General features: G+C 37.3%; 1 protein-coding gene across 1 annotated transcript; it reads left to right on the forward strand.

The window, feature by feature from the left end:
* Window positions 1–4,469: 4,469 nt before the first annotated feature.
* Window positions 4,470–13,221, forward strand: LOC145469347 (octopamine receptor beta-2R-like). The gene is made up of 2 exons (XM_081453027.1): window positions 4,470–4,589; window positions 10,496–13,221. Exon 2 carries the CDS (start codon window positions 10,529–10,531, stop codon window positions 11,699–11,701), a length of 1,173 nt encoding a protein of 390 aa, XP_081309153.1. The 5' UTR covers window positions 4,470–4,589; window positions 10,496–10,528; the 3' UTR covers window positions 11,702–13,221.
* The last annotated feature ends 72 nt before the right edge of the window (window positions 13,222–13,293 follow it).

A 13,293-nucleotide genomic window follows, 5' to 3' on the forward strand; every position in this document is an offset into this window, starting at 1 on the left:
CAATTTCTCTGCAGATCGACACCGGAACATCTAGCCCCCACACTAAAATACGGCGGCATTTGAATCGCTACTATTGTATTAAAATTCGGTCAAAGAATTATCTTGAAATCTCGAGGGTGATATTTTTATTTTTGGTTGTTTCTATATGTCCCTCTCCCAAAAAATTTAAAATCTCTTGCCGCGTAATAGCTAAGTGCCTTTTCTGATTTTTTATTTTGTCTTACGCTAGATGATTAATAGGTCTGCCAGTTTGTAGCTTATAGTCTTTGCATTATTTAAACGATTAGATAAAGACATCTGCTGTAAGCGGTTTTTTATTCATCTCAAATTTATCAACATTATAGCCCTTGTTTTGGTAGCATGCGGTGCAGCGATATAAGTAAAATGTTAAAATCGAAATTTTTATAAACAGACCAAAAACAGCGTTCTTGCACTGTCTTCAACATTGGAATCTGTGAAACGGTCAATTTTTCTGAAAACTCGGTGAGAAATTTACGTGATGTCTGTTACTAAAAAGACTTGTAGGTAGCTCAGCTTCACAGAAAATCCGCCCAAAAGAATCATTCCCATTTCTTAGATGATCGAACACAAATTTAAAAGGGTGGTTTCAAATATAAAAACAAATATATATCTCGACTTTTCAGCATTTTGGACAGTCTCGTTATTAATTAAAAAAAAGGTAATTGTGATAAGCAAAAAGTGGGACGGTACATTTTGAAGTACGCAAATAGATATCCAAGGGTTAAGCGATATCTTTTGATCAATTTGATCACAGCACCCTTGTCAGGAAGTTAATTGGGCGGCGGCTAAATCAGCAGTTAATATATAGGAAAAAAAATTCGCTGCCGTTGACAGTTTTGTCAGTTCCTTCCGTCGATCATTTAAAGCTGATTTTTCAGGAGAAAGAAAGAAATAAGCTAAAGCTTTAAGGTGGGGATACATTCTATTTAATTCTAATTTACTTCGTGAGTAACCTTCCATTGTCAATAAGATTTTTCGAGGCTTCAATTCTTGATCCTTCGCTGCTATTGGCCGGGTATTGGCAGACGATATTACATGTACAACCGGCTAAATTCGCCAGAGCTAAAATCCCATCACTTTCTGGCAAACTAGTGAAGCGAATTTTTCCTAAACACTACTGGATGAAAAGTCGAAAATTCTCAACACAAATTCGGACTGAAATGATAATTACTGATTTAGAATTGCACTGAAGTATCAGACTCAGGTTCGTTTCGTATTGATCTTCTTAGTTGAGTACGTATTAGCAAGCATACCTCGCGCAAAAAAAAACAACAAAAAACCATATCTAAGCTGTCTGAGAGAATATTTGTTCGGCAGAATAAAAATCCAGAACCTCATATTTCGGCCGATGATACTCTTAGTAACGAACTACTCCCACATTTTTAAAGGTAGGAAGCAAAATTTAAAACAAATTTTGTGCATAATTCCAAAAAACCAGTTGAAATTTCTTCAGTCGCCAGCCGCCTGTCCCAGCCGGTAAATTGAGAACTGATTCATGGTGACAAAGGATAAGTTACATTAGGCTAGCAGCTTCCGGGTAGAAGCAAAAGACACTTTCTTCGTTCCGAATTAGTTTTGTCGTAGTTCCAACCACAGAAAACCTTTATGAAGTATCAAGTAGAGATATTCTTCTTTTAATGGAGTAAGGAGAAATCCATGTAGATTGAGATGACAAGATAGTTCTTGGCGGGAGAAGCATTTTTAATATCTTTGATCGCAAACCTGAATGTGGCTCAAGTTTCAGCAGTTGGTTTAAAGTCGTACTGGTCAAATCAATGCAACGTTCTGCAGTGACTCTGCTATAACATTTCAAAGAATAAGCAGTTGAAAGTCTTTGACCGTGTTTGCGGATTTTTTTTTCTGAACACACATGAGTTTTAAAAGGATTTTTTGGAAAATAACAGTGAGTTTCCAAATAAGGGGAAAAGATTTGAACTGTTCTCATTGGCTTAGAATAATATGCAACGTTGTTCCTAACAAGTTAAAGCCCTAATGTACTCGTAAAAATTTGACGGCCCGATTTGGTGCGAATTCGATATTAAGAAAAATGTGAGCGGGAATAAAAGTCGCCCTATTTTGGAAGGTCTTAAAAATCTGTTGATGCGCGACAGATATTACAAATCGCCCCGATTTGATTCCACTCGGGTCTAAAAGGCTTCGTCCACACTACGCCAAAGAAATTTTAAAAAAGCGTAGCTTTATTTCTGCGGTTTGGCCTAACGTCCACACTAATCCGTCACGAAAACAGAGCTTTTCAAAAACGCTCTTCAAACCGAGGGAATTTGAAAACGCCGGCATTACGTTTTCGTGTGGTTGGAAAACATGTTGAAAACAGAGCTTTTCGAAAACTGATGGCGTCACGATAATCACGTGATTTCCCTGACCGAGTTTTTCTCAAACACAAATCCAAAATGGCCGGTGATTGTTGCCGGTTTTTAAATTCCTTCGGAAAAGTGTGGACGGAAAACATTTGATGCACTTTCAGAGTGAAACCTCCATATTCAAATTTCTCCGGCGTAATGTCGGTTGACGGGGCCTAATAAAGCAAAAAGAAATTCAGAAATTTTTTTTGTCATGCCTTCTCCAGTCCTCCTTTCCCGTAGGTCATCTTTACTAGTTTTGCTGGGGCCGCAAAATTGACGAATACTAGTATCCTACAAGAGATACTACTGAACTGAACTTTGTTCACCACTATATGAAAGTTAGGAAGGAATAAAAAAGACTTTGGCACCAACGATTGAATCGTTGGTGCCAAACAGGCCTAGTATTTGCAAATTTACATATCAATCTTTATTTTTTTTTTCTCCTTATTTATTTCCAATTCTTTAATCGCTCCGATATCTTTTCCCCGCTTTATATTAAACATGCTAATATTTATCTATCTTATGGCGCCTTCCAGTGTGGTATTGCATAACGCCCTGTGCCATTGATTTATTAACAGACATTAAGCGCCTTTTCTTTTTGAGTTTCTTTGAGCAGTATTCAGTGAACCGCTGTATCTTTTCAGGCCCGTCCACACTACGCCGAAAAAATTGGTAAACGGAGAGTTCACTCTGAAAACGCATCAAATGTTTTCCGTCCACACTACGCCGGAGAAATTTAAAAACGCAACAATCACCGGTCATTTTGGATTTGTGTTTGAGGAAAACTCGGACTGAAAAATCACATGATTATCGCGACGCCATCGTTTTCGAAAAGCTCCTTTTTCAAAATGTTAATCTTCCGTCCACATGAAAACCAAAAGCCGGAGTTTTAAAATTCCTCCGGTTTGAAGAACGCCTTCCCAAATTAAAGCTCCGTTTTCAAGGCAGATTAGTGTGGATGGTAGACCGGCCTAACCTTAGAAATAAAGCTGTGCTTTCAAATTTCTCCGGCGTATTCAGTACTATGGACGGAGCCCCAGATAAAAAGTCGTAAAATACATTATCCGCTGGTGTTTTAGCGTCACATTCCTCACTGGATTTTCTGTGTTAGGTGTCAGAGGACGCTTATTGAGGAGTCGTGATTGGTCGTTTCTTTCTATTTATACTTTAGGGTCCGCGTGCGATCCACCCATGCTTCGTTGTACCTTTTTTTGCGGATATTTAAGTGGTAAATAATTTACGTTCGTTTGAACGTAGTGAATTAGAACGTAATAGAAATAACGCAGTGCCAAATTAAAAACGATGTCTATAGCAGACGTTTCGGGCCTAGCCCTTCCTCAGTGCTAAGTTGAGTTTTTTGGAGCCCCAAATATGCAGCCAGTTACGTAAGAACAGTAGGAATCAAGGAAGCAATAGGCTAATAGCGTGTGCTGTGCTTGAGTCATGTCACCTTTGCCAATGAAAAGGTCAAAAACTCATAAAAAAAACTCAACAATCGCCAGTTTGTCTATATCATGGCCCGTTTGTTGTGACTAGGACATGATTTTTCTACATGATAAAAAATCTAAGCATTGTAGTCTGCACTTTAGAACGGATATTTGCCGCTCGACCTTGACACAAATCTTTTTCAGTGTACGTAAAGTATAAAGTTCTCGAGTTATGAACTTGCGCCAGCTATAATTGTGTGGGATTAAGGTTTTGCTCGAGAACTTTAAAAACCTTTATTCAGCGCGCAGCAAGCACCGATCTGTTTTTGATATATTTCGAGGGCCGGGGTACTGTTTATTTGCCTGAAAAACATCACGTTTTATTCCAGATTTTTTGTCGCCTAGACACACGTTTAGTACATTGTTTGAATTTCTACTTTTCTTATGTAAAACATCACATTTACACGATGCAATTATCGGAGTCAATAAAGGGACAAAAACAAACAAAATTTAAACATGCAGACAAGGAGTGAGTAAAACTAGACACATTGTATACAACCAGGTGCAATACCACATTCATTATATGTCAGTCAAATTATATTTACTGCTCCGGATTGGATCAGCCAAGCAAAGGGCTGTTATTTATCCAGCTCGAAGCTCAAAATAAATCACGTTTTTACGAATCTCTGAGTTCCATAGATCGACAGGGAAAACTTTGAAGTGTTTCGTAGCGGGGACAGTTTAAACTCGAACAGATCATTGACAATTCAACAAAAAGGTGAGGTTTAAAAGATATTGTTTTAAGTTGTTCCGTGTGTCTGAACGAAACATTGGCGTTTGTTTAGTCTTCCTGAAAAAAGTACTAAAACGCCTTATAAATTGATACAGTTTTCTGTCGAACCTAAATGAAGATTGCAGCAAATTTATTTCCTACAGTCACTTATCTTTCACACTCCAGAGACAGGTTATTCAGATTTCCAAATCTGTTCCTAGTCTCTCGAGTTGAAGTATCTAATGAAGAGTGCGCGAATTTTATAGAGCTAAAAACTAGCACCTATTTAACTTTCCTGTTGAAACCTTCTAATAACGGCTACAACTTAACTTTGATCGCTTCGCTTTAAGTTTCTTAGCGTTTTACAAAGATATTCGTTCAACCTTTCATTTCCTGCATTTGTTTACGATGTTGTGGCTTGTTTTTTTCACTTGAAGTAAAATTTACATTTTGCATGCTTATAGCGAGAGCACGCCTGAGGGGCGCCAGGTTGATATAAAGACCAACAAAGTTTTCGTGACCTTTTCCACGAAGCAGGTGCTTATTTACAAGAAACCGTTGAATAATAATACTTATGGTCAGGGCTAAAATAGGTTCTCACGAGTTCGATTCATCATGAAATTTTGGGGCTGCCTTGTCATTTGATGGAGTAAAGCACGCACACATTTCGAAATTAAGATGTTAAATGGAACAAAAATCATCGTGGGCAAATAAGAAAAGGAACATTATTCAACTCGGAAAATTTCGTTGTAAGGTTAACGGTTTTTAAAGAAACTGAAAAAAAGGAGACACTTTGGTTGGAAAGAAATGCTACTAACAAGTTAAAGTTTGGGTTTCATCAGTTGTCGGTTGGAATTCTTGAAATTTTTGCGAGTTAGTTTTAAAGTTTTGTCGTGCGGAGTTAAGTGCTCTTGTCTATTTTCTCGCTTGCCGACAGATAGTTCAAGAAAGTGTTTTTGTTCCAAAAGTCCCAATTTGGATTTTTTTTTTTTCTGCAGTTTTAAATTTCTGAAAGGTTAGAATTAATGGTCGGTTTGCCCGGCGCAGAAAAGATTTCTGTGGGTCGATTGCTGTACTGAATCAACAAAACTTGAGCTCTTGATCACATTACTGAAGGACGACGAAATGTCATCAGGTTTGCCAGAAAAACACATAGTATACTCGAGTAATACAGAGGATATATATTCGTTCGTTATATTAAACATTTAACAACAATCTCTCTGACGAAATCCAAACCCGACTCCAAGTTTCTGTTGACTAACGGCTCAAGGGCGGGTCAAAGGCAAAAAAGGAGGTCATTTTCCTTTATCACTCCGCTTTCTTCCGTGCATCGTTCAACGGGACTAAAAAAAAAATTGAGGGCAATATTCTACATTGATTTTTGAAAAGATTGTAGTGCTTCACTTGACAAAAACATTGATTGTCTGACAGAATTAGGATATTTTGACCTTGAATAAACAATTAACAGCATAATAACTGCGTTCTCCTCTTCGAGTGAAGAACACGACCGGAAATGATATAACCATACAAGTAAATCAATTCTCGAAAATACAAGTTTGACGAACCAGGGATATTTTACCGTCGGGGTTTTACTTTTCTGAGCCAACATATCGCCGAAGGTAAGCTAGTGATTCTGTTTACCCTTTTTAAATATTTTTTCTTCATTCTTTTTTAGTTTTTATTGATAGGAATTTAAGACGAAATCCGATAGGAAATTGAACAATTTCAGTATTTAGTGGACAAACACCTTGTACCAGAATAATGTTTAGTATATTAAAATCGTTTTTGCATTTTCTAAAAGCTGAAGCTATAAATAATTGCCCGAAATAACACCAAAAACAGTTTCACATAGGGACTCGAGAAAATAAATTTCAAAGTTCAGAGAAATTGTGCAAACACACAGGTTACACAGGTAAAATTTCATCATCAGTGTCATTTCACCAGTATTTTCAAGTGTTTCATATGAACTTTAAAATTTCTTTTCAACATTTGGTGCTGTTAGAAATGATTTTTGTTTTGAGGTATTCAAAACAGTTGCATAGATGTTTGCAATACGATGCAAATAATCTTGGTGCGCGTCACATGGGATTAGTATGACGTCATACGTACGTGTGACGTGTATAATAGAGACGAAAAAGGGAAAAACCACTTTTATCACAGAATGCCTCAAAATAACGTCGAATTTAGTTTCCAATTATCGATCATTACACGATGGTAATTTTACAATCTCATGAAATCCCACATGTTCACTTTTGGCGATGTTATTCGGAAATTTTGAAAGAAATGTATCAGTTTTTCAGTTGGAGGCTCTGAGTTGTACAAGAGGGAGGGTGTTACACTTTGTTTACTTTACTGGCTCTACTTTCGTGTACAATTCAATCTCTCAGTTCTTGCTAGTTTTCCTAATTTGATCATTGGGAGTGCAAAGAACTATAAGAAGTAATCTGTGGTTGCAAAGAACAAAAAAATATTAATAATTATGAATTTCTTTATCTTTTTCTTTGTTAACGGATCTTGTGAGGCCAGTTGTTCCACGGCATAATTCTTTTAATAATGCAGTTTTTTTGAACACAAGAGAACTAAAAAACATTTACGGCAATCATGCTCAACATAGAAAATGAAAAGCTAGAAGCAAATAAATTTGTGAGCGAACTAGAATTACAGGATTTTTAATCGCGGGTTTCTGCACCACATCAATCTTAGTCTATTTTTTGTACCTCCCTGCTTAGTAAAGAAAGTTAGCACTTAAAACAATCGCATTGTTTATCAGTAACTTTAGTTCATCAAACATCTAAATGAATCTGCTATCAGTAAAAATAACTGTGCGTCAAAAAATTTAGTTTATCGTTTCGGAAACGTCAAAGAAGTAAATTGAGTTTTTGCGGAGGTACATTTCAGAATAATCCATTATTTATAATCTTAGGTCATTACGACCATTTGGTTTCCATTTGCCAAGATTAGAAGATCGAAAAACAATCTCAGGTCGACGTTTTAGCTAATTTGCACAAGAGCAGCCTGACAAAATAATGGATTTCTCTACTCAGAGAGTTACTACTTCACCATAGGAGGCGATGAATGTAAAATTGAACACAGAAAAGGCTCTAGAGATTTTAACTTATCTTATGAAAAGCTGTATCATTGAGGGTTCTAACTATACACGTGTTTGCGCCATTTTGGAATCCACATGGCCCAAAACATACGAGATTGGGGCAAACTATGACATCAGTAAGTTCACCTCAAGACATGTGAAGACGTCATGGTGTATAGTTTAAACATGATTGATTCCTACCAAGTTTTGGTACACAATACACATCCCTGACGATTCAAAGAATATTTCAAATGATTTAGAACTGCTATTTTTACTTAAGTATCTTGAGAGAAATTGAATGAAAGATTTTTAACCTTAAAAGCTTGATGAATATTCCCAGTTTTCATTCGCTAAAGCGCCATAAAGTCCTAGGCATTTTGACAAGCGGTTAACTGTCACACTTTGTTTATTAGTGTCTTAACCTATAGTTGCATTCGTTAGATCCTTGTTTCCCTTTTTAGCCAATCGAAGTGCTGTTATTTTCCTTTCTAATATCTGCCATCTGCTTCTCGCTACTTTTAAATAGGTTTAGCACTCATAAGCTCACTTCATCTATTCGACACCAGTTACCTCAATCAGCAGAACGTTTCAAATTTCGCTTCACGAAGATTGATTCACGAGCTACGACAATTTTTTTTTTCCTTCCTATAAAATCATTCGACATATGTTTATGCCAGCTTTGATTTCAGCTGCACATTTACATTTGGTTGGATTTTTCAGTGGAAATCCTTATTGACAATTATCTTCCCTGATTACATCAACAAAAACGGTAAGAAATGATTGAATCAGTTAAATATATTGAAATTATATGAGTTTCCAATGTAATGATCCAGAAAAAAAATTCCCACTTTTGACAAGAACGCTATGAACACATCTGAATTCAAGTGCAAACGTTTTAAGACACACACTTGCACAAATCGAGCAGTTGACACGACCTCATCGTTACTGCGGGAAGATATTACACACACGCCTCTCTTTTGTGTCTTTTCGAGATCGTTAAAACTATTTTTATCTATTATTTTCTTCCTTTATGCGTCGTTAACAGAAAGAGAACGGCAAAGCTATAAGTTTTTTAGGAAGGAAGACTTTTCACAGTTGATAGCCACTCGAACTACTTTGTAAAGTATTCTTGAAATGTAGGGCACGTTAATTTTTTATTTCAATATAAACATATCATTTCCAGTTGAATTTACAACGAGTATAATACAGCACTTAAGGAAATATCACTACAAAAAAAATGCTTCTTATCGGAGTGGTAAATGTTCACTCTAACGTAAAAAGCCCTTGAAGTTGAAAATATCGCTATTTCTTATTCCGAGATGCGGAAAACGAGAGACTTTCAGTTGGAATGGAAGTTAATTGCCACTTCTTTTCTCCACATTATATTGCCAACCGATGTTAAATTAATTTTGGTGAAAACTTTATCATGCCAAATTCGATCTAGCATGGCTGTTTTTATTTAAGGGGAACCATGCTTATACCGGAGCGATTAATATTGTTTTCGCCGAAGTTATGGCAGTTGACTTCCGAGTAAATAGTAAAACTATGGCAGCGGATCAGGCAGAGTATTCAGTGCATTAACTAGAAACATTCAAGTGTTATAAGTAACCTTCATTTATGCGTGGTGTTATATTTTTAGAAATAGTGACCACAGTTGACCAATAAAACTCTATGTGCTCGTTATTTTTGATTAAATGGTTTAATCAACATAATATGTTCAGATTTCAATTGATCAGGCGTGTTACTCTGCCAGGAAAAACGCTAAAACTCGATAACTTCTTTCATTAATTTTTGGAGACATTTTGTCAGCTAGTATATTGGCTTTCCCTTTGCTTGGCCAATGAAAAAACACGTTAAGTCTTCTTGAAGACGTTGAAATAATGCAAATTTGGAACAGCAGTGCACTTAATAAATTGCTATTGCGTTTGTTTGCTTTTTATTTGCCACGAGGTCGGGAAATCAATAGAAAATGCCAAGAATTTTTTTGAGCAATCAAAAACTTCAGCACGTACGCTTGCTCTAGTCAAATGGAACCGAACAATGTAAAATGAAATGAAATGAAATCAGCCGGAAAATTGTCAACATACCACATAATCATCTGCAATGTAGTCACGTCCAAGGGTTCTAAGTGGATTGAAAAGTTTCGATCAATGTTTAAACGAGAAAATCTCTTTAACAAAACTATTTCACACCCTGCAAAAAATTGATCGGAAACGGGAAATTTGATAAAGGATTCTATCTACATGTCCCTTTTTATTCTAATTGTCTTTTGGTAAAAAATCGTGGAACGTGCCATATTCCTAAAAAAAATTGAAAACCAACCAATAAATGAGTGGTTAAGTATTTTTTTTTATTATTGGTTTGTTTTTGTCTTGGCGGGGTGAAATCCGACTGAACCAGCTAAAAAGGTACTTTTATCTGATTACCTTCCGAAAATCATTGAGTGGAACTAAAACGTTTCGAAATAGTCTTTAAAAACCGTCATTTAGTTTCGATGAATGTTCGTGAGAAAGGTCACGGCTTTTTAAGAACGTGTTCCGCCAGAAATAATTGTTGAACAAAATGACACTCCACTTGACTCCGTGTCTAATTTGTCTGCATGCATAATACATTCGTGTTAAAAGTTAGCACACGAGTATCTATAAAGTAAAAATGTGTTGTTATCTTTCTTTGAAGAGAAACTTGTGAAAACTGAGATAGTACATAGCCAAACATTTCTGGTATTCATTCAGTTAGATGACCTTAACTTCGAAGAAAAACTGCCTTACTTTTGGGTAGCTTAACCAACACATTAACATTGCGGCTTTTCATTTTAAACTTTTAGTCTGCGAAAAGAACCATCAGCTTCTCCTACGAAATGATGAACAACTCGAATACATCTTACAGAATCAACGACACAACTGTAACTCCAGCAATTTTCCAAGCAGCTCCGCAAAAGGAACGCTGGATAGAAGCTCTATATTTCTTCCTTGCTATCGCGGAGGTTGTCATAGTGATAACAGCACTGGTTGGTAACTTGATTGTGGTGTACGCTTTCATCGCATACAAAAAACTTCGAGCCAGTGTCACAAACTACTTTGTGATTTCACTAGCTGTTTCTGACATACTCACATCGGGTGTCGTAACTTCATTCAAGGCTGATTCCACCCTTAAATATCAAAGGTGGACGCACGGCGAGTTCATGTGCAGTCTTTATACCACCATGTATTTACTTGCCGTACCGAGCTCGGTTATAAACCTGTGTGCTGTCACTGTGGACAGGTTTTTGGTGTTGAGGATGCCTCTGCGATACAACTCTCTTATGCCGCCAAACAGAGCTGTCTTCATAATCTGCTGTCTCTGGATCTACGCACTCGTTTGGGCGTGTCTGCCAGCCATGGGGTGGAAGGTTAATCTACCAGTCTTACAGCACGGCTATTGCTACTTTATGACTACACGAGGCTACAACGTGACGGTAAATATCGTCAATTTTCTGTTACCAATGATATTCATGGCCATATTCTGGTTCTTCATCTACGCAATCGTCATTCGGCACCGCGAGAGGGTTTTTGAAATGGAACGAAACCTTTCTTTTAACACCAACGAGACAAACGAGTCGTCACACAACTCTTGTAACACACTCAGCAGTCACGCCGCCTCGTCGAGTCAGCTCGCACCAAAAGAGAAAACAGAAAGAAAGAAAATGCGGCGAAACGTCCGAAGATCACGCTACATTGGTTTCATTGTGGTGCTGTTTTATTTCTGCTGGCTACCATACGTAACACTAAGCATGATTGGTAACTTATGCGGATGGTGTAACGCGCAAGGACTTATACCATATGTATTGTACGACTCACTTCTAGCGCTGGGTTTTATGAATTCTGCGCTCAACCCATTCCTGTATCCATTTCATGACAAACATTTCAAAGAAGCGTTCAGGGACATGTGGAAGAAAATGGCAAGCAAGACTTTTGTCAAACTGTTGTCGCGAAGAGAGAAGGTCTTAGAGATGGCGAGGGTTGAGGTTGCTGTGGCTAGCAGGAGAGGTTGACTGAGGACAATAACAAATAACAGTAACAATAACAATAACAGGAAAAATAACAATAACAATAACATTAACAATAACGATAATGGTAACGATAACAATAACAATAACCGAAGGAAAGATCAGCAAAAGGAATAAATAGCCAATAGAATTAGTTAATCGTAGCTAATAATGAACCGTCGCAATTCAAAGTACTCATTGAAATCATACTGAATATTATTAATCGAAATCACATTAAAACTCACCAGAAAATTGTCCAAAACCGAATTGAATTAGATCTTGAATTAAGAGTTTTCAAATAGCACAGGAATGTAAATATCAAGAAGAAAATCCAAGCCAAACCTTTCAGAAGTTTTGGTGCGACCTTAAGTAGTCATTAACCCCCGGGGGGTACTCCAGAAAAATCAGGTAGGGGTGTGAGGCCTGCTTTCCAAACCCCTTACCCTATTTAAGACCATAATCTGTGATTTTCCCTACCCTATTTATGACCAGACCAAATATTTGATAACCTATTTAAGACCTAACCCTAAAATCAATACCCTGTTTCAGACCTGTCTAATAATTGGTGACCTAGTTCAGACCGATGTTGAAGGCATTGTGAAGGGCTTTGTTGATGGTCTTAACGATACTGATGAAAAGTGGCTTCCTCTGAAAAAGAACCGAATTCAAGGCAAGAGTGCAAAAATCATACCCTATTTGAGATCAAAATGACCAAAATCGATACCCTATTTCTGACCAAAACGGTTAAAAAACCATACCGTCTGGGGTCGCACATACCTATATAGCCCATATAAGGAAGTGCCTCCCCAACCCCCGCCATGGGGCACCCGGGGCATTAACGAAACGTTCTTATAGCAAGAGCACGCATGTGCATCAGTCGACGCTGTTGCCGTTTTGTATATAACGACAAGACATTGTGCAGTCTCTTGGGAGATCTTGGAAGGACAATATTTGCACGTCCCCAATTTCAGCGGATTAATCTTGTGCCAGAGTCATTGTATAGTAGCTTAACTTAAATATCACTGTATATATTCGTTATAATTTATCTGCAAATGGTCATTGGGCGACCATCAGCAAGTCAGAATTGATTGCAGAAATGTGTGATTTGTCTGAGAAAATGAGTTCGGCTTTTGATGCGATTAAAAATTGAAATGAGCAAGTATGGTTCTTTTGCGACACTGTATAAAAATGTCAAATTGCCAGTAATTTAGATCTCAACAAGCAGTAAGAAGTAATTAGATCTCAACAAGCAATTGAGACATTTGTACACTTACCGTTCCCAAATCAGCAATGGCTAAATCCCTGGGACGTCACGTGTTTGCAGGAAATCATGATATTTATATTCATAAAAACAAAGATGATTAATACAACTACCATGATTCCCTGCAGGCACGTCTCATGGAGGAAATTGGCCAATAGGCCATTTCCGAATTCCTTAATCTTCTGCCTCTGTTTCACAACGAGGCTTCTTGCAAAACCTTTCATATAAAAATCAGTTTGATTTGTACGAAAATGAACCTACACATAGGCGGAACACGTACATTTCCATATGAATGGTTTCGCACGTAGACTCATTTTGACAAAGAGGCAAAAGCCAA

The sequence above is a fragment of the Orbicella franksi genome, chromosome 15 (genome assembly GCF_964199315.1).
Source record: "Orbicella franksi chromosome 15, jaOrbFran1.1, whole genome shotgun sequence".
In the NCBI taxonomy this organism is placed as follows: domain Eukaryota; kingdom Metazoa; phylum Cnidaria; class Anthozoa; order Scleractinia; family Merulinidae; genus Orbicella; species Orbicella franksi.